This window comes from Taudactylus pleione, unplaced genomic scaffold (assembly GCF_031769625.1).
Source record: "Taudactylus pleione unplaced genomic scaffold, aTauple2 ptg000044l, whole genome shotgun sequence".
Lineage (NCBI taxonomy): Eukaryota > Metazoa > Chordata > Amphibia > Anura > Myobatrachidae > Taudactylus > Taudactylus pleione.
Genome location: NW_028284446.1, coordinates 6,362,119 through 6,383,645, shown reverse-complemented (window position 1 = coordinate 6,383,645; position 21,527 = coordinate 6,362,119). Strand labels below are relative to the sequence as shown.

General features: G+C 44.2%; 1 protein-coding gene across 1 annotated transcript in view; it reads right to left on the bottom strand.

Annotated features, from left to right (window-relative positions):
* LOC148537771 (uncharacterized) overlaps positions 1–21,527 on the bottom strand; it is a 57,083-nt gene that overhangs the window by 32,975 nt on the left and 2,581 nt on the right. The window contains exons 2-3 of the mRNA XM_088460353.1: positions 14,934–15,024; positions 12,275–12,512 (exon numbers count right to left, since the gene is read on the bottom strand). Coding sequence (XP_088316479.1) covers positions 12,275–12,512; positions 14,934–15,004 — 309 coding nt within the window. The 5' untranslated portion in view covers positions 15,005–15,024. The remainder of the gene's footprint in view (positions 1–12,274; positions 12,513–14,933; positions 15,025–21,527) is intronic.

The following is a 21,527-nucleotide window of genomic DNA, read 5'->3' as shown; positions in this document are numbered from 1 at the left end:
CCAAGCCCCTTCCCATACACTATTTGTTTTTCCATATATGGCATAATTAACAGAAAACAGGATATTGGTACTTACCGATAAATCCCTTTCTCCGATTCCACACGGGACACTGGAGTATAGACAATGGGGTATAGATGGTGGTAGAGTAAAGCCTGGCACTTTAAATGATTTAGAAGTGTGACTGGCTCCTCCCCCTCTAAGCCCCAGTTAAGAAACTGAGCCTGAGAGGAGACTGAGGACAAACAGGAAGAGGAAGAGAAGGAGAACTCCACAGAACGGAACAAGACCGTCAAATGGAGAACAGAGTAACCCGCTACAGGGAACACAGCAAGTCACACCACATAATGCAGAAAAAAAACACACTAACTAGAAGATAACTAAAATGAAACAAGAAGGCAGGAAAGCAGTGCTGGGAGGACATCCAGTGTCCTCCCTGGAATAGGAGAAAGGGATTTAGCAAAATCCTGTTTTCTCCTTCATCCACTAGGGAACACTGGAGTATAAACAATGGTGGACGTCCCAAACTGACCTCCCTGGTGGGAGGCACTGAGAAACTTGCCGAACCAGCAACCAACTTTAAACCGGGACCGCCATAAAGCTGACGGTAGGACAAACTGAAGCAAGGGCTAAGGACCAAATCACTGTATAGCACAGGAGAGAATCAGAACTCCCTGCTAGACAGAATCAGAGAATTCCACTAATATACCGCGTGAGCAGAATGGAACCAGGTGAAAGGCAACCCTAGTCGACAACATGGCTAAGAACTCTACAGAACGCCCTAAGGTTCAACTATAAACAGACCAGTCTGGACCCTAGGTAGCATGGAGCACCAACAAGGAACCCTTAGTAGAAGGGAAGCAATACGAGAAAAACCTAACCAGATCCATTGACAGGGATGATGCAGCAGCAACTGCCGGGCCTCAAAAGGTTATATTATACAGAACAGGCATCCAGGACCATACTTAGGGGTCTATTCATCAGCACTTATTTTTCACAAAAACATGTAGAAATTACCATTTTCACATACTTTTGTGAAAAGTGTCAGGGCTATTCATCAAGTTAAGAAAAAGCATTTTTTTCGGACCTTGATGGTGTTACTGAACGCCACTCTGAGATGGCGTTCAGTCCCCGATAATCTTCACAGGCTGTGGTTCAGACACTTGCTTGGGGGGAGGGGGGTATTGGGGGTTGAGGGAATCCTAGTGGATACCTCAGCTGCTTGGGGAAAAACTATCACTTTTCCGAAAGCTGACTCCTTAAAAAGGGCCGCTTTTCGGTAGTGATACTCTTGTTATGGAGACATGATGAATGCCTCCACAACATCTTTTAAACTCGAAGCGAGTTTAAAACATAATTATCACTAGTGATAATTATGTCATGATAAATAGGCCCCTTAAGGTCCATCTAGTTGAGGGGCTCCAACCAGCTAGAGGGTTAGAACGTAGGAAGACACGATCAAGATGATATCCCATAGAGCAGAAGGCAGAGATGGCGCCGGGGGCGATCGGAGTCAAAAAACACCCTGCAGAGAGAGATAGCAGTACATCCAATTCTGAACACAACCAATTCTGAACACAAAAGGATAGGACAGCAACCTATACTCTTCAGCAAGCCCGGTGAAGACCAGCGTCCACCTCACCTGGAAGAGACAACAAGACCAGGGAAACCACAGCTTATACCCCAGGCGACAGACAATGTCCAAACTTGATGGAAGTGTGCAGTCGATGCCAGCTTCCTGGCCCACAACATAACCTGAATACCCGAGCACTTCAAGAACACGGCTGCAACAAGCACCCAGGTAGATGCGAGGACCCTAAATGACCCCATTCAGAAGAAGAGCTAGCCAACTAAGCAACAGACACAGGCCATCTGCGAGAACTACCAATATGCAAGCACTCTACTCAGGAAGGCTAGAACACTAGGAGGACCCTCAAAAACGCACTATATAAACTGGAGAGTCAGTGTCTAGGAAAGGACATGGACAAACTAGAATACACCAGCTTAGATCGATCACTTATGACAAGAAGGGGATTAACAGCACCTATCCCAAGAGAGAACCAAAGGGTTGACTCAAGAAGAGCATCAACAGATACAGAACAGTAACCCAGGCATTGGTGGGGCAAGCCCGCTTACCTGTGAGCGACCAGGAGCCACCTGGTCGCTTCGTAGAATTTCACTGACTGTCAACCTCGCTGCAACCAGCACAGTTAGATATGAAGAGTAACAATAAGTTCCGTAGGTGGTCTGAGACCCAACACTCTACATTTTGGACTTCAGCCTGGAGTTGTTGCAGTTGAAGATGCTGTAAAAAACTAGCAGAATTGTCAGTGGAGACATTTCTGGTCATAGAAAGGGACCACACTCTATGACTCACAGAATCACAACCGAGCAACCACTGAAACACCCAGCCTAAAAAAACTGGGTCAGGGGAGATCAACTAACAGCCCTGTGACTTGACAGTGTTCTATTAGGGTTGTATATATAGATAAATATACATATACTCAACAACCGGTCTGCCTAAACAATCTCTGTGCTAAGAAAGATAAAGAGGCGGGGACGTGGCTTGGAGCAGCAGGAAGTAGGAAGCCTACCTGCGTGCTCTCCTCCTTGATATCCTGCTGACATCCTGCAGGAGAGGTGGCTCGGGTTTTATACTCACCTGCTTTGTGGGTGAATGTGTGCTACTGCCCCTGGATTGGTGCTGTGGCATCTCTCATCTTCTCCCGGCGCTCACGAGTGGATACACGCGGACGCTGCTGGCTGACTGTGTCCTTCTCTGCTTGATCACATGGGCGGCCGCGGCTCCCACTGTCAATGGCCGGTGGCTGCAAACTGCGGGTTTCCTCTACCCCTGGCTCTGGTGATCCTATGGGGGCAAGGCTCTCTTCTCCTGCTAGGTAGACTGCTAACCGGATCGTTTTTTCACTGCTTCAGGCTGCGGTGCTTGCTCCTGGTGTCTCCTACTGACAGCGGCCATCTTGGATCTGGATACACTGTAGTGCTGCTGCAAGTTTAAGGGATAGTGATTCCCTAAAAAGCTAAGTGGTGTGTCTTTCTCACTCCTCCTGCTGCATGATCTCCTTGCAGAGGTGCCTGTTTCATACTGGTGCAGACTTGCTGAATCCTGTGATTAATTTCTGTGGGTGACTGGCTGGGACCTGTAGTTCACCCTTCTGAATTACTGTTGTGTTGTCTGTATCTCCCGATTTATTGCTGGGCTGCAGTTTGATCTTTCTAAATTTCCTTGAGTTTCTCCCTGCATTAATATTCTACTTTCCAGTATCCTCTGGTGCTGCCTTTGCTATATAAAATGGGGAAAACCGGCCATTACTCTGGGGCTGCCTCTAAATTGGAACGTTTTGCCCGTACCACTCCACCGGTTGACGCTCTTCCTGTCATTCCGCCTCCTCCCCCTGCTACTGCATTTTGATTCTGCAAGTGACTTATCTTTCACATAACTTACAAGCTATTGCGGAGTCGGAATAGAGGGGCGAAGTACAGATTGATATTTCCTTGCCCAGTCATGATCTTCAGAGAATAAGGGAACGAGCTGGGGAGGCTGAACATCGTATCTCTGCTGTGGAGGATCTTGCAGCGCCAATACCTGGGCAGATTGCGGCCCTCTCCACTTAAGTGGCTGCCTGTTGTTCCAAGCTCTCAGATTTGGAGGGAAACCTCCGAAGAAACAACCTGTGCTTTGTCGGTTTCCCGGAGCAGGCTGCAGGTTCTTCCCCTGAGGAGTTCCTGTAGGAGTGGTTGCTGAAACTCTTTGGTAAAGATGCCTTCTCAGCGCAGCTTTCCATTGAACGGGCCCACCGTGTGCCTGCTAGGCCGCCGACCCCTGGGAGCCCCACCAAGGACCTTTCTTGCCTGCATGCTTCATTACAAAGACCATGACTCGGTCTTGCAGCTGGTCCATCACTGTGGTCCTCTCAAATTGGATATTCACTCTGTTTCAGTTTTTCCTGATTTTGCCGTTGAGGTGCAAAAAAGCCATTTTTGCCTGTTAAACGCAAGTTACGGGTACACCAACTCCAATATTCCATGCTTTTTCCTTCCCGCCGTCGTGTTGTGGCTGATGTCACCACTCATTTCTTCAACACATCTGGAGATGTTGAGGCCTGGCTAGCTGGACGTCCATGGCCTCCACGTTGACTTTCTGCCTTGGACTCATTTGCTGTTTCCTGATGCCGATTTGGGGGTTTTGTGAGTACATTACTGGTTTCCCCTGTCTTAATTGCGCTCCCTATTTTGTTTTATAATTTAGTGTATTTTATTGTATATTGTGGTGCATCAACTGTTTTGTTGTGATTTTTTCATTTATTCTCTGTTAACGGGGGGAGATGGGACAGTCCAGAATGTATTCTGAGGGGCAACCGCTCCGCTATAATTGTTTGGAGGGCCTTGCTAGCAATAGTTTTGTCTACCAGCCCTAGATACGCAAGTTATTTTTTGCTTAATCTAGTCTATGTTTGTTAATTTAGACTAGAGAATTTTTCTCTCTTTGTTATTTTTCGGGATTAGGTATACCTTAAGTTTGGTAGGGTATGCAGGGTGGGTTATGGGTGTGGGTTAGTTTGTTATTTTTCTTATGTTCTTTTTATTTGAATTATTTTTATATGTGTTGCCGTTTTTTTTTTTATTCTGATATGATGGTATATGTGCTGGCCTGTGTATTACTTGCGCATGGAGCTATCTTTAATGTCTTTCTGTCTGTTTCTTTATCCTTTTTGCTCTCTTATGTGATTTATTATTATGGCTAATGGGGATAATTCTCGGGCCTTCGTTTGCTCACCTGGAATGTTCGGGGCCTTAGTGATAAGGTTAAAAGAGCCTTAGTTCTGTCACAGGTTAAAAAACTGAACATGAATATTGTTTGTCTCCAGGAGACTCATGTCTCTGGTAGCCGTATAATGGCTTTGAAAAAGCCCTGGGTGGGATGGATGTACCATTCTACTTTTTTTGCTAATTCTAGAGGCGTCTCTATCCTGGTTCACAAGCGTCTTCATTTTAGTCTTGATTCAGTCCAAATTGATCCCATGGGTAGATATATTTTCCTTAGAGCATTTGTTAATGCTCTGTTTGTGCATATACTTGTGGTCTATATCTCCCCGCCATTTAATAATGATGTTTTGGGTAAGGCTGCTGCCTTTATTGCACTCTCTCACCCTACCCCTGTCATTTGCTTGGGTGATTTTAATAACGTAATGGATCCATCCCTGTTCCGTTGGCGAGAGTCCATTTCTTTCCTACCTCCTTCCCCATCTCCCTTTTCTAAATTGATGGCTGAATTGGGCTGGTTAGATGTCTGGCGTGTCTGTTATCCTGCTGTCTCTGCTTTCTCCTGTCAGTCCTCCACTTATCATACTTTCTCACGCATTGATATGGTTTTTCTTTCACCTATTTTGGTTCCCAGAGTTTCTGCAGTTGATTATTTGTAGAGGGGTGTCTCCGACCACTTTCCGTTGGTTCCTCCCTTTCGGAGGGTGCCTGTTTTTGGAAGCTTTCTGGCTAGACCTAATGGGTGCCGGATCTGAGTTGGAAGCTGCTTAGGTTTCCTATTTTGAAGATAATGCAGGTACTGATGTTTCTCATCTTTGGGATTCCTTTAAGGCATTGTTAAAGGGCACCTTTATTAAGCATATTGCTAATATTAAATTATATCATAGGCAGTGGGAAACGACTTTGGAAACTGCTTATAGGGACGCTGAAGCCTCTTGTCCAGATAGATCTCAGACTGGGAGGTTATGCTTCGTGCCCAGCAGGAGTGGTCGGATCACCTGTTTGATAAATCCAAGCGCAAACTGTTATTTTCACGTCATAAGCAATATTCACAGGCTGATGTTGGGGCGAGTTATTTAGTCTTTTTGGCAAAAGAGGATGGTGCTTCCAGAACGGTTTCGGGTATCCTTGATTCCTCTGGAACGTTGCATTCCTCTGCTCCCACTATAACAGATGTATTTTTGCAATATTATTCCTCTATTTATGCCACTAAAGGTATCATATTCTCCCTCCCAACTTTGTGCCTATTTAGAGGCAGTCAGTCTGCCCAGTCTTGAGACAGAGGCAGTGGATAGGTTAGATGCTCCTTTTACAGAGGAGGAATTGGAGTTTGCCATCTCCTCCTTTCCTCACTGTAAAGCTCCCGGAATTGATGGTGTCCCGATATAGAGGTATATCAAAAATTTAAAAGCTTCTTTATCCCGCATCTTCTTGAGACTTTTGATGCTTTTTTGACTGCTGGTTGTCTCCCGCCATCCATGTCGGAGGCCTCGGTTGTAGTGCTCCCAAAGCCTGGGAAGATCCCCTCCATCCAGACTCTTACAGACCTATTTCCCTACTTACCACTGATATTAAAATATTGGCTAAACTTCTGGATATTCGTCTTAATTCTGTTATTACTTCTATTAAACACCCAGACCAGACCGGCTTCGGCCAGGTAAATCCACTACTCAAAATCTTAGGAGACTATTTTATCATATACAAATGTCCCATAGGGATGCCCCTGAAGCTGTGGTAGTCTCCTTAGATGTAGCCAAGGCCTTCGATTCTGTGGAATGGGAGTATTTATGGGAGGTCTTGTCTAACTTTGGTTTTGGTCCTCGTTTTATTAGCTGGGTCCGTCTTTTGTACTCTTCCTCGGCAGCCAAAGTGTCGGTGAATGGTTGTGTCTCCTCTTCTTTTCAACTTGGGCATGGCACTCGCCAGGGGTGCCCTTTATTTCCTGCATTGTTTGCACTGGTTATCAAGCACCTGGCGTGTCTCATTCGCTCAGATTCAGCTAATCAGGGTCTGCGGGTGGGCCATGTAATTGACATTATAGCTCTTTATGCGGATGATATGCTCTTGTTTCTGGCATACGCGGGCCCAGCTTTGGAACATTTGATCGACGTTATTAAGGATTTTTTTTTTTCGGGGTTGCTGATTAATTGGTCCAAGTCTAGTATATTTCCTTTGAATGGCTCCCTGCCTCTTTCCCCCTCTCTCTCTTGCCCTTTACAATGGACTCTCTCCTTTCGGTATTTGGGTGTCATTTCACATAACCCTGCTGACTTTGTAGAACTTAATGTGATGCACATTACCTCAAGCTTTTAAACATAAGATTCATGTGTGGAAGAAACTTCCACTTCTAGTCACAGGTCGCATTAATTTATTTAAAATGTCCATTCAGCCTAAATATCTTTATACCTGTATTTATTCCCAAAAAAGTTTTCTCCCATATCGATTCTATTCTATCTTCTTTTGTGTGGGGGGGATAAGAGACCACGGATTGCTTTCCGTACGCTATGTAGATCTAAATCTTCAGGTGGACTGGCCCTTTCTAATTTACGTATTTACTAAAACTGTCTCTCACCCACGTGAACATGGGGCCTGATTCAGAGCTGAACGCTCTGACCAGAGCGCTCGCTCTGAATCAGGGCCCTCCTCCATGAAAATGGAACGTCCTCCTGGATGCTCGTATAGCTGTGGGTGACCACCCGCAGCTATAGGGAGTGTCCATGATGATGGTCGTGATGGTCATCGGGCTTGCGACGGAAACCCTGCGGTAGGGTCTCGCTGCTGCAAGCCCAGGAGTGATTTTGGCTCTATCAGAGCCAAAATCACTCCCACTGACATCACTAGTGATGTCAGTGGGGCCGGCTTGAGACGATAGGCGTTCCCATGGCAACGCCTCCGTCTGGCAGGCACGCCCCCGGCGCGCCCACCAAAGGGGACGTGCTGTCAATCAACATCGACAGCACACTCCCTTTGGTGCGAGACCTGGAACGCTGGAAAGCCCGTCGCTCCCCGGGTCTCGCGCATGCGCACGTCGGAGCTCCCTCCGTCGTGCGCATGCGCAGTGGGGAACATCGACCCGCTTGCGAGCATACTGCCGCTCGCGAGCGGGTCTGAATGACCCCCATAGTGTAAACATTGTTACACTAATACATAGTATGGTCAAGCGCTGCTTAGCTAAAAGAAGCAGAGTTACAGGAAGCATAGCGTAAGATACTAGGGGCCATATTCAATTAGCGTCGAAAAGCCGTTTTCTGCGAAAAATTGTCGCGTGTGACGTCATTTTGGCAGTCTGAAAGTTTCCTCCGTATTCAATCCCAAATAGTTTTCGCGTACGCGAAGACGCAATGCAAAGTGCAGAATTGGGGTTTTGGAGTGCAAACTTCGGAATACCCCCCTGCACCCTTGGAACAGTTTTTAAGTTTACAAGTGGTTGCGGAAGGTGGATTTTTATGTTTTTTAAAACTTCACTTTAGCAACTTTAAAATATGCTAGTACCCATTTTAATGTACCCCTAATTTGCTGGGACTACTTATTTTCACCCAAAAAAACTGGTAAATGCTATTCTTCACCACTTATGTAAAGACGCTAAATAGCAGCTATTGAGATCAATTAAGTACCCAAAATACCTTCTGCAGGGCTATTCGGGGGGGATCTATGGTGATCCCCCAATGTCAGTGCATCTTTTGGGGGGGTGACAGTCTGATTTCCCCAAATCTCACAGTACTTTTCGCATGTTACAGTTTTGCCGGGTCCCGTTTTCGCTGATTTGTAATTGAATACAGGGATAAGCGGGGACGCACGCTATACTTTTTCGCATGGAAAACCAGCGATGTCGGGGAAAAGTCCGGCATGTGAAAAGTACGGTACTTTTCGTGTCTAATTAAATATGCCCCTACATTTATCCACCAGAGGCGTGAATATGTGTGAGAATCAGTTGCACAAAGTTGGATTTAAAAAAAAAAAAAAAAAAATGATTTATTTGATTTATATAGGATTTTTTATTCACTTTTTTTTTTTTAAATAAACGTTTAAAACATTTAAAATATGTTTACTTAATATGAATAAAAAATCCTATTTAATTCCAAAAAATCTGATTTAAATCAAATAAATCAGTTTTTGATTTTTTTTTTTTTTTAAATCCAATTTTATGCAACCCTGGGAGAATATCTATCTCCTCCTTAGGGAGAGTAAGTGCTAAGCATAGATAGGTTAGCGCCAAACTCCCGCACCATATGAGCCCAAACTCCCAATCGCAGCATTGCTTAATATAGAGAGTACTTAGAATACTGGGCCTAATTCAGAGCCGCTCGTAAGCGGCCGCTCGTTCGCTCCGAGCGATGTTCGCACAACTGCGCATGCGTATGGGTCGTAATGTGCATGCGCCAACCAGTCATTGCGGTCGGAAATCGAGCGCTCGCAAAACAGCGAGTGCCTGCTAATTTGAGTGACAGAATGAGGCGTTTGTGGGTGGTAACAGGGGAAGGTGCTTGAAAACGGGGAGTGGTGATCCAAACGCAGGCGTGCCAAACGGTAAAAACGGGCGTTTTAAGGGTGTGCATAATTAACAAAGCAGCGTCATCGACCACGTCACTTGGTTGTCTTCTAGCCTGAACTGTTCGCATGATTGCGGTAGGAAAATCCAACCACAAGCACTGCGAGCAGTTCAGACGCCTTTCAATGTACTCGATTAATCTAATAAATAGCGGAGATGACGTATGATGCGAGTGGTTAAGGGGGCGTATTTACAAAATAGCGAGCGCATGTTTCGTTCGTTCGCTCAGACATAGAGGCGTCAACAGACCGCAAAGAGCGAGCGCTCAATTTAAATAGCCGGCCGCTTTTTCTGAACGAGCGATCGCAAATAGCGTCCGGCTCTGAATCAGGCCCACTGTGTTCTCAGAGAGAACATATCTTATACTTCTGGGCTGGGTCTTAAACTTGGGACCTTGTGGATATTGGTGGTGCAGTCCTGCAGGCTGAGCCACAGAAACAGCATATTCCAACTGTGACTGAGGTTAGGGGTCCGGTACCGAGCACACTCTGCACAGGGATACCTGGCTACAACCATTGAGCTCAGGGAGACCCTGTGAGAAGCCACCAGTTAGAAAATGGCAGGGGTTTGTGAGCGCGCCTTCACGAAGCATCCAGCCCCCTTCTGCTCATAACTGGACTTTTAGGGAGCACTAGAAAACAGTGTTCTGGGGTAGCATGGCAGTAAAAAAATGTCTAATATTTGCTTCAATGACGATCCCGCCGTGCATATTCAGAGCGGAGTTGCGGGAGATGCCACGCCGCCATTAAGCTCTGCCCACAGTCTCCGTTAGAAGATTATTGCAGCCCTGGGGCAAAGAAAAGTTTAAGGCTTCGACTTTGCTAAATAGCTTAAAGGGAAGCCAGACAGGGAGCTCCACCATTGCCCTTACATGGCCCGCTGAAATTAAAAGGCGGGACCACGCTGCCTATCAGCACTGCGCTGTCCTGGAAACAACGTGATGCGTAGTATCCTCTTGTGATTAATAGAGGAGGGATAACAGCGTTCAGCACCCTGTGTATGTGCCACTCTACATTGCTATACTTCTCCCACCACTCCTGCTAGTCATACTCACCACTGCTGCAGCAGGGATGCTGGGCGGGAGGGGGGGCGAGCGGGGGACCACGACAATAGCGTCAGTAAACTGTGGTGGGCCCCCGCTGAGTCCGATGACTCAAATGTAAATAAAAGCCCCCCTCCAGTAGCCATGGCGACTCCCTTCCCAGCGGCTCCCATGTAGCAGGCAGACTGCCACAGTAAACAGTCTGCCTGTCCTCACGCTTGTAGTTAATATAAATCAGAAAATTGGAATATGAAAAGGCTGGAGACAGCCTAATATGCACCGGCTCTCTCTGGCACATTTCTAAAACTGAGGCTGATGGGACATAGAGGGGAACGAGCCAGTCACACTTTTAAATTATTTAAAGTGCCAGGCTCTACTTTACCACCATCTATACTCCATTGTCTATAATACAGTGTCCCCTAGTGGATGAAGGAGAAAGGTGAGACCAATTATTTTAATATTCCATATAGATTGCCATCTGTGGCTCACTGCTGTCAATAACAGCAGAGCTTACGTGGGGTGAGGAACTAATTGTGTTTGTTTTACGATTGGTTTGAGTATCTCTTACATGCAAATGGATCCAGTCCTTATTAGGCTAGAATACTCATAGCAAACTCTGTTGCTGCAATTCCTGTATCATTTGTTACTAACATTTTAAAAGGGGAGTAAAGTGTTGCATATTTAATCAGAAATATTATGTAGCAAGTGTTACTTTTCATTCTTATTTAACAATGCTCTTCACCTGCAGTGATTTTTAGATCCTGTAAAAATAAGTCAAATTTTATTTTTAATAATTAATATGAGTAGTTTAGAAAGGAAATCCTCTACAGCAGAGACAGATGGGGAGCATTTTGCATTAACACAGGTGGAAAATATGCCATAAAAACAATGCAATTTGTGCAGTTTATAGTGTACATAGCTCTAGATGCATGCAGCACTGCAAGGGTAGCTTATGTGCCAGTGTTACACCAGGAGTAAATGTGTGGGGATAAAACTGGTTTATGCCAGGAAATGTGGCTTGCCAATGTTAGTAGAAAACACTAGTTAACAATTTGTATAAAATATAGTATACTGTCATTAAGCAGGCAGTCTGTGTCTGGACAATGTTATTAATAAATACTAAAGTAACATGTATCAGTAAATAAATATACTAATTTCAATATTTATTTAATAACACAAAAAGACTGCACAAGGCACATTAATCATTTACATAGAATTAATGGCAGGAATCAAAATGCCCAGGCATTGAGCACCCCAAAGATATCAGCCTCTGGGGCTGACTGGGAACAAAGAAAAAAAAAAAAAGAATGTAACTGTGTACAGCAGGTGGGGCAGATTTGAAATGTGTAGAGAGATTTAGAAGTGATGTGTCTTATCTCCGATCTAAATTGCAGTGTTAAATTAAAGCGGTTCAGTATTTGTGGGCTGCATGCAAAAGAAACCAGTATTTAGCATGCATAAAAAAAATGTATTTGCACCCCTTGCATTGCACCATGGTCTGTACAAGTGCAAAGTTGCTCAAATTTTTTGCTTTGCTTCCAACTCAGAATAAACCCGCTCTGGGCACATCTTGCTGTGGTCTCTATGTATGGATTTGTATGAAAACTGCTGTACTTGGCCTTTGCTTGCATGCCCCTTACGACCACATATATAGTTGGAAGTGCATAATTTTTGTACACATGTGCAGTGGTTCTCTAAATGACACTGGTGATGTGCATTTGTTAGCCATGTACAGAGTACATTTACTATAGGTTAAATATATAGTATTATTGTTTATGAAAACAATCTTGCAACATGCTATTCAAATTTTTTTTTAAGATGCAGCCGGCATAACTAGAATCTCAATATGGTTACTTATTACTTATCCTCCACTAGATAACAAATGAAAATGGTTTATTTACCTTCATTTTTAGTTTTCTTTTCTCTTCCAGAAGCTCTTTCAAATGTTTTGGAAATCCATCAAAAATAGAAGGCACTGCATCTAGTCGCAGGCGCGGAACCATTGCTCCTGGACGTAACATGTAGTCGTTGTCAGTAAAATGATCGCTGCAGATTCTGCTGGATGCAGACGGTTTCCAGTTTTTACGGCGAATTGCTACAACCCATTTGGACAAACGTTCAAGATCTTTCATTGGAAACCTGCATGGAACCACACTAGCATTAACTGCTTTAACATTAAAGAAAGGACTGCCGACCCCAGGTGATAAGAACCAAGATAAGAACCACTCTTCTCCAGGCTAAACAGTGCCTCCAAAAGAAACCCTGAAGACAGGGGCAAACCTATGAACCAGTGGGATATTTTAAGAAGCCAGTTATGATGTCCAGCTATTGTCATTAATGCCAGAAGCCTTAGTCCCTACTGGGATTTGTCCAGCCCTGTCTGAAGATTTTGGTCCTTGTAGCGTGAGGACACAAAACTAGAAGGGAGAAAATACTGCAACCACTTGCTATGTTTGTGCTGTGAAAAATGAGAACAAACGCCATCTAAATTCGCAATGCAATCAACCATTTGCACTGGGACATTCAAACATGGCAGTATCAGTGAAATGGTGCAATAGTGGGTTTTTCTACCTGCACTACAGTTGGATGAGGTTTTCTCTCCATTCAATCTCAGGCCCTCTGGCCACAAGCACCAAAACTTTGAGACTTGACCCAAAAATCTAAGAGATACTGCAAGGTAACAATCTTCTCAGAGCTTTTACTTATAGGCTAAAGCTTACAACATTACCAACAGTGACTATAGGAGGGTGTAAAAATATAATAATAGAAAGAACAAATACAATAATCATTTATTTTTGTTCTATGAATCAAGGTTCAAAATTCCATATTTAAATTTAAACTATGTTATGTATGTTGATGAGAATTCTTATGTAAATGTTTAGGGCTGAAGGTGAAATTGCATGTACACCATGCTGCAAGTGGGCTCTGTACACCATGCTGCAAGTGGGCTCTGTACACCATGCTGCAAGTGGGCTCTGTACACCATGCTGCAAGTGGGCTCTGTACACCATGCTGCAAGTGGGCTCTGTACACCATGCTGCAAGTGGGCTCTGTACACCATGCTGCAAGTGGGCTCTGTACACCATGCTGCAAGTGGGCTCTGTACACCATGCTGCAAGTGGGCTCTGTACACCATGCTGCATGAGGGCTCTGTACACCATGCTGCATGAGGGCTCTGTACACCATGCTGCATGAGGGCTCTGTACACCATGCTGCATGAGGGCTCTGTACACCATGCTGCATGAGGGCTCTGTACACCATGCTGCATGAGGGCTCTGTACACCATGCTGCAAGTGGGCTCTGTACACCATGCTGCAAGTGGGCTCTGTACACCATGCTGCAAGTGGGCTCTGTACACCATGCTGCAAGTGGGCTCTGTACACCATGCTGCAAGTGGGCTCTGTACACCATGCTGCAAGTGGGCTCTGTACACCATGCTGCAAGTGGGCTCTGTACACCATGCTGCAAGTGGGCTCTGTACACCATGCTGCAAGTGGGCTCTGTACACCATGCTGCAAGAGGGCTCTGTACACCATGCTGCAAGTGGGCTCTGTTCATCATGCTGCAAGTGGGCTCTGTACACCATGCTGCAAGTGGGCTCTGTACACCATGCTGCAAGTGGGCTCTGTACACCATGCTGCAAGTGGGCTCTGTACACCATGCTGCAAGTGGGCTCTGTACACCATGCTGCAAGTGGGCTCTGTACACCATGCTGCAAGTGGGCTCTGTACACCATGCTGTAAGTGGGCTCTGTTCACCATGCTGCAAGAGGGCTCTGTACATCATGCTGCAAGAGGGCTCTGTACACCATGCTGCAAGAGGGCCCTGTACACCATGCTGCAAGTGGGCCCTGTACACCATGCTGCAAGTGGGCCCTGTACACCATGCTGCAAGTGGGCCCTGTACACCATGCTGCAAGTGGGCTCTGTACACCATGCTGCAAGTGGGCTCTGTACACCATGCTGCAAGTGGGCTCTGTACACCATGCTGCAAGTGGGCTCTGTACACCATGCTGCAGGAGGGCTCTGTACACCATGCTGAAAGTTGGATGGGGCTGCCGCATGAGTGGCGGTTCTGTTCTCCTTGTTGCAGATGGTGGAGCTGGCATACATATGCGTACAGGTCCCTTAGGTAGAATGCGTACAGTGTTGGGGAGATAGAGAATCTACTAGGAAGATGACAGTTGGAGAAAAACTATGTTGTGTGAGGAAGTTGTCTGGTGTCTAATGGTTTACTGGGTGTAATGTGAATCAGTCCCTTTCCTGAGTGTTGCTTCTTGTCAAAGTCACTACTAAGACCATTGTACTGCCCTTTGTGTGACAGCCCCCTCTCCCTGCCATGTGACAAGTCCTACACACATCATGTCTGGAAAATATAATGTTTAATGGTCTCAATCTTGAAGTTATACTTCTGGTTGAGTCTGAGTACTTGGTCACCTTTTAATCACCACAGTTTATAATCACAGTCCTTCCATGTTGTTGCATCCCATACAACATTTGTTGCTGTCCATATACTTTAACAACATAGTTACAATAAACTATTATAAATTAAACTGGTTACCTGAAAAATTGTTTCCCAGTTCCTTTGACAAAATGATTATTGCAGCCGTAAGCTACACAAGTCATAGGCATGCTCTGTTTAAGTATGATACCTAATGAAAAAAAAATATATATTTTATTTGCAAAGTTGACACACTTATTATTTGCAGAGACAAATTAGAGAGATTTGTAGCATTAATTTTCATTACGTTTAATCCTTCAAGTTTTATATTTCAGTAGGTCACTAGCTGATCAAGGTATTGTGGTCTCAGAAGCATCACAGTGGGGAATGTATAGGCTACACAGGGTTTTTTTCATTACTAACTGACAAAAGAAAACACAGAATATGACAGATGTAATAATGAGCATGCAACATCACCCTATGTGCCAAGGACTTCTAGAAAATGTACCACAATGCCAACACATCAGACATACTAGGAATCATTTTATTAAAAAATACTTTGGCATCAGTACCGGTATGCAGTCATTAAGTTGACATTCAGAATGTTCACAAAATATTGACAGTGAAAAGGATGCAGTTAGGGTTCAAATACGTTAAAAATGCAATGTTGATATTCTGAATGTCAACATTTTGTAACATACCACCTATAACAGGCTAGGTCTCATTTACTCTTCTTAGGTGGGCAAGTGACCTACTTGTAGCTGGGCAGCTGCAGAAACCCTAGGAGATGATGTGGATCTCAGCCTTGAGAAGGTGCCTGACATGGTCTATAATGAATCCTGGGAGCTGGTCTCATTCAGCTGCCCCGGCCCTCTCTACCCTCCCTGTTGCTGATAAGTATGACAGTATGTGCAGCCTGGAGAGCTTCCTGAAAAACCAGCCCACACACAGTCCAGCAATTGTGGAAGAGCAGCCAGCAGCATTTGGTCTGAATGAATGTCACACAGCAGGTGTCCGCGGCTCCAGCTTGCCTGCTATGATTAGGGGAAGCCCAGCACCGTTCTCTCCGCTGAAAGACTCGGGAGCCAGCCTTGCTTGTGATGGCAGAATGGAGGGCAATGGCAGTTGGGAACATCCTCAAAGTGACACTAAAGCGGTGAGGAGAGCTAGGCCAATACTCTTGTCTGTGCTGCAGCACATCCTGCAGGGCCTGCTCAAATTATGAAACAGACTGCCAGTGCCGCCAATAGCAGCCTATAGCAACTCCAATCACAAAACGGGGGTGGGTCCTCTTTTGCATATCTACTGCTGGATACAATAGTCATGCAGTGTGGAGTTGACCGAGAGGATTTTCGTTCCTCATGGTCATCACTGACGGGCCAAGGTCTCTGCAAATCCGGTCGCCAGGTGTAAAATCTTATTTGTTGAGCCCTGCTCTATACCGTTAGGTGTGAATCTTATACTGGTGTCCAACACAAATGCTTTGTGTTGATGTTTGGGTAGTTCAAAATACAGACTACACAGTTTTTGACATACATTTGAGCAGAGTGTGAGCAAACTGAGGGGTTTGTGCATGATACTCTTTGTCTGCTTGGTGTTTCCCATTCATTCTTGTCCTGGTCATCACCAGTTATTTGCCACTAATCACACATACAAAGATATTCTATCAATAAAATTATCAGTAATAAGCAACCTGATATACTTCAGGGGCTCCATTCAGCAACCCTCTAACCTTTCAGTCAAAAATAAAATGTATACAATACAAACTTTAACGTCATTAAACACAATACAATGAATTGTCAACAAGATATCAATATGCCACCCAGACAACAGTAAACACACATATACTCCTTCTCACATAAATAAAATACTCAGGTCAGTGCCATGTTACAATTTAACGTAGAAAAGATAAAGTGGTATGGCGCTTAACCTATTTTATAATTCGAAATAATTTGTGGTCTATCAAAAAATGGTAATATTATGCCCATAAGAGTATATGCCTTCTAATGTTATATATTCATTATTGCTGTGTAGAAAGTACATAAAAATATCAGATGTGCAGAAAAATAATTCTTTACTTCTTTCACAAATATCTAAAACATCTAAAAAGGGACCACAGCATGTTGGGCATGGCTGCACCAATTTGTGGGTGGGTCAAGAATGTGAGATGCACCCACTCACTGGAGCATGGCATAGCACCCAGCAGCTGGGTGTATTCACTACTGTATTAGGATGGCGGGACAGTCCCATAATAGCTGCATTTTTAGCGGGATGTATTTAGATGCAAAAATGTAACACACACATATTAAAGTGCAATAACTTTTTTGTGTACATATCTCAAATAAATAACACATAAACATAATCTATTTTTTGTCCTAGAGATAGATGAATGAAGGACTTAACTTTGACATTACATCAGGTCATCTTATACACACACATTCCGCAGCACATATCCTAACCCACTGCTCCATGCTCCTTCCTCACTATCTACCCCTCTGTGTCGCTCCTGTCTGTCTCCCCTTTAGAATGTAAGCTCTCACTAGCAGGGCCCTTATCCCTGACGTGCTTCTCCTTCCCCTACTTATACTATCATTTACTGCCCAATTGACACCTAACACTTGGTTGCTGAGGCCCTGCTGCTTGTGTTATGCAGCTATGTTTATAAACCATGTCCTTATCCTGCATTGTTTTGTATTACTATTTACTGTTTCTCTTGTGTGCTCATTTATGTACTGTTTAAGGCGCCGCGGAACCTTTGTGGCACCATATAAATAAAGGATGATAATAATAATAATAAACAGCTGTATACATGTAGATTAAAGAAATCCAAATGAAGCCCTTAGTTATAAATGGTTCCAAATCATTCCATTACATAATAAGTCTCATATGGTGACAAGCATCTCTTGTTATTACAAGAAGTGATGCCAATGTAATCGGTATATTGAAAAAGTCTGGGCAGACTGCGGCGTCCCGCTAGTCCACCTCTAGTGATATGAATAATGAACAAGTTCAATGTAATTTCACCGGTGCCCGGGATGGTCTTCTTGGGAGCGTGACCTGGGAAACTGGGGCAGTACAGATGTTCTCTTGGCTGGACCTCCTCCCCTCTGGACAGGATGACCGGCGGTGCATCTGTTGCCAGACACGCTCCTGCTCAGCTGCCAAGCTGATAATACCATTGGGAGAGACCACCTGTTTATAGCACTTCAAGAATCCTCTGGACATGGACTACTAAAACAACACCAACCTGCAGGTTAGGTCTTTGGAACAATACCCAGACACGTGCACAAAGTTTTCCGTCAGGGATCCATATATATTTTTATTACAATTTTTCCTTTTCGATTTTTATACTGGAATTTTATCAGTGTATTTACCATATGTGAATGCTTATTTATCACAATCTATGTACCTATCAATAGTATATATTTATACTCATAATTGCTGTACTAAATATAGTAGTGTTTTTTTTATTTAAATTTATTATGCAATAAATCAATCTAGTTTTTACTACAGTAGGTTCCTATCTAGTATTATCCAGTCAGTTTACACTGTCCACGCACTAACATATACACACAACACCTATTCACTAGTTGCGCTATCTCCCCCTTTTCCTTATTGATTAATTTGTACCAGACGACCACTGTTATTTTTTATTACAGCATCATATTCATATACTTCACATCTTATTTCTCACATATAACCCATAGGTATTTTGCATTTTCATCACACTATAGATGGTCCTTATAATGCAGTCTATTTTCTTTTAACTTTTTTGTACGCTCCTGCACCTGTTGCTCAAAGGGGGCTGGTCGATGCCTAGGGAGGGAATATGATGGCTAGGGTTCTGATGTACCAGTCGTCGGATACCCCCTCTCTGCAGAGATTCACCTCTAAGTCGCGCCCCAGACGTCCTGCTCCCACTCCTCGCCGGCTCGTCGTATGCATTCCGTCTTCCTCGGTCGCTGGCACTTCCGGGTAGTTCGTCACGTGACCGCAGCTAGCCTGACTCGTCGTTTACATTACTTGTTCTCTGCTTGGATGTCACAAAGTATCTCTTAGGTTATTGTGTAGGTATAGCGCTCCAACGTGTTACAGCCTTCTTTGGCCTTTTTCAAGGAGGTAGTGTAGTTGCTTGATTGAGAGACCTGTATTTAAGATTGTGGTGTGTTACCGATTTATTCAGTTTTTCCTATTCTGTTCTCCAATTGGTAAAGCTGGGCATACACGTCCAGCTTTACCAATTGGTAACAGACATATTATCTGGCAGGCTGCCAGTCCGTACAGGTCCACGGCATACTCTGTGAGATGTCTCACAGTGTATTAGCCCCCGGGGGTGGAGACAGTTCCCCGTTCCTTCCATGGGAAGGATCATAGGAAATGTCTGTCTGTCGGCCGTGGCAGGGCATACACTGCCCAATGCGGCAGACAGTTTAACGCATAAATATCGCATCGGACGGGCATGCTGGACAATCCGGCATGTCCGACCAAGCGATATTTAACCCTCGGTGGCCCGCACACACGCTTCAATTATCGGGGCGATCTGAGGGTGGATCGCCCCGATAATTGTAGTGTGTATGGCCAGCATTAGTAAGCAGTCCATCACCATTGGTCATCTCCTCCGTCCTTCATTCTGTTAATGCAATTGCCTGGGCCGTGCTGATATAGACGGGCTGTATTTGTTAATGGGTTTGTATGTCCAAAACGGATAATCATCATGTTCTATTAAATAGCATACAAGTTGCTCTAATACAGGGATACTGAGCAAAAAATGTACCTAAAAATCATCTGATAATCAGATGTGTGTTACATCTTTATGATGTGAGTGTATTAAATATACATGCGGCATTGTCATCTCTTTTCGCGACTTATACAGAATATCACGTATGTAGATGAATTTTAACAAGGTGATGGTTCCTTATTTTGGAAATTAATCTCCTGTGTGTTATAGGGATATATTGTCCGACAACCGGTTCATCAGAACCCTATCCGTCACATTCCCTCCCTAGGCATCGACCAGCCCCCTTTGAGCATCGGGTGCCGGAGCGTGTCTGGCAACAGACGCACCGCTGGTCATCCCGTGCAGAGGGGACGAGGTCCAGCCAGGAGACCCTCTGTACTGCCCCAGTTTCCCAGCTCACGCTCCCAAGAAGACCATCCCGGGCACCGGTGAGATTACATTGAACTTGTTCATTATTCATATCACTAGAGGTGGACTAGGGGGACGCCGCAGTCTGCCCAGACATTTTCAATATACCGATTACATTGGCATCACTTCTTGAAATAACAAGAGATGCCTGTCACCATATGAGACTTATTATGTAATGGAATGATTTGGAACCATTTATGATTAAGGGCTTCATTTGGATTTCTTTGATCTACATGTATACAGCTTTTTAGATGTTTTAGATATTTGTGAAAGAAGTAAAGAATTATTTTTCTGCACATCTGATATTTTTATGTACTTTTTATGTACTTTCTACACAGCAATAATGAATATATAACATTAGAAGGCATATACTCTTTTGGGCATATTACTACCAATTTTTGATAGACCACAAATTTCTTCAAAATATCAAATAGGTTGAGCGCCACACCACTCTATCTTTTCTGCAAAAACTTTATTATAATACGTAGGGGCACCTATTGGCTGTGTGCAGCTTGCCACCACTCTAAAGGTGGGTACACACTATATAGATATATCTGCAGATGATGGTTGCTCATACACACTGAACGACCATCATCTGTGTCTGCCCGCAGGTCCCGTAGTCCACGTGGCGTGTCCCACCCCCCTCCTCGCGGCTGCCGCTCTGTGTGTACGACACCTGCTGATGGACAGAAATGTCTGCAGATATATCTGTCCATCAGCTGTGCAGCACAGCCAATGCAATGTCAATGAACGCCGACGTTCACCGACATATCGCGGGTACACACTGCCCGACGGGCAGCAGATACATTGGCCGATCAATTGATCGGCCAATGTATCGGTCAGTGTGTACCCAGCTTTAGAGCTCAGTGCGCAGGTTATATCTGATTTAACTGAATTACAATTTAACGTAAAGCTGTTGGAACAAAAACTATTATGTAAATGCATAAAAGTCAGTATGGTTGTAAACCGTTTGTCTGATGGTTATTTTTTTTAAATAGCATGTAATACATGAATCCGATCAAAGAAAATAGCCTGTAACCTTAAAATCCTCCACTAAAAGTTTCTGAGTGCATGGCAACTTTAAACCAAGCACTTTTCCTGCTCTCTTTACAAAATGTTAAAGGGCACCTTGCTCGGCAATTGTACAATTTCCATACCATGCGTCAAAACACAACTCATTTATACAATGGTAAAAATTTAAAAGTGTTGCTTTAGGCATGCTGCCCTTAGCCGCCTCGAAAAGAAAAGGCGATGCTGTGCCTTTTTTTAAATAAAACTGAAGTGTTTAACGACCATGATAGGTCACTCGAGATATGAATCTACAAAAATTTGAAGGATTCCACCCTATCAATGGTCAGACCATCTAACACTACCGGCTGCTTAGGCATTTTACTTTCCTTTCTGAAGTCAACTACCAACTATTTTGTCTTAGAAGCATATAAAAAGAAAAGGTTATTTTTACGCCAATTTGCTAACTTTGTTACCTCATTTCTATAAGTAGCGTTCCCACTAGGCTGTTTCAGCGGGGCACTATTTCTGAAGGGCAGAAAGCACCCTGCCCTCCAGTG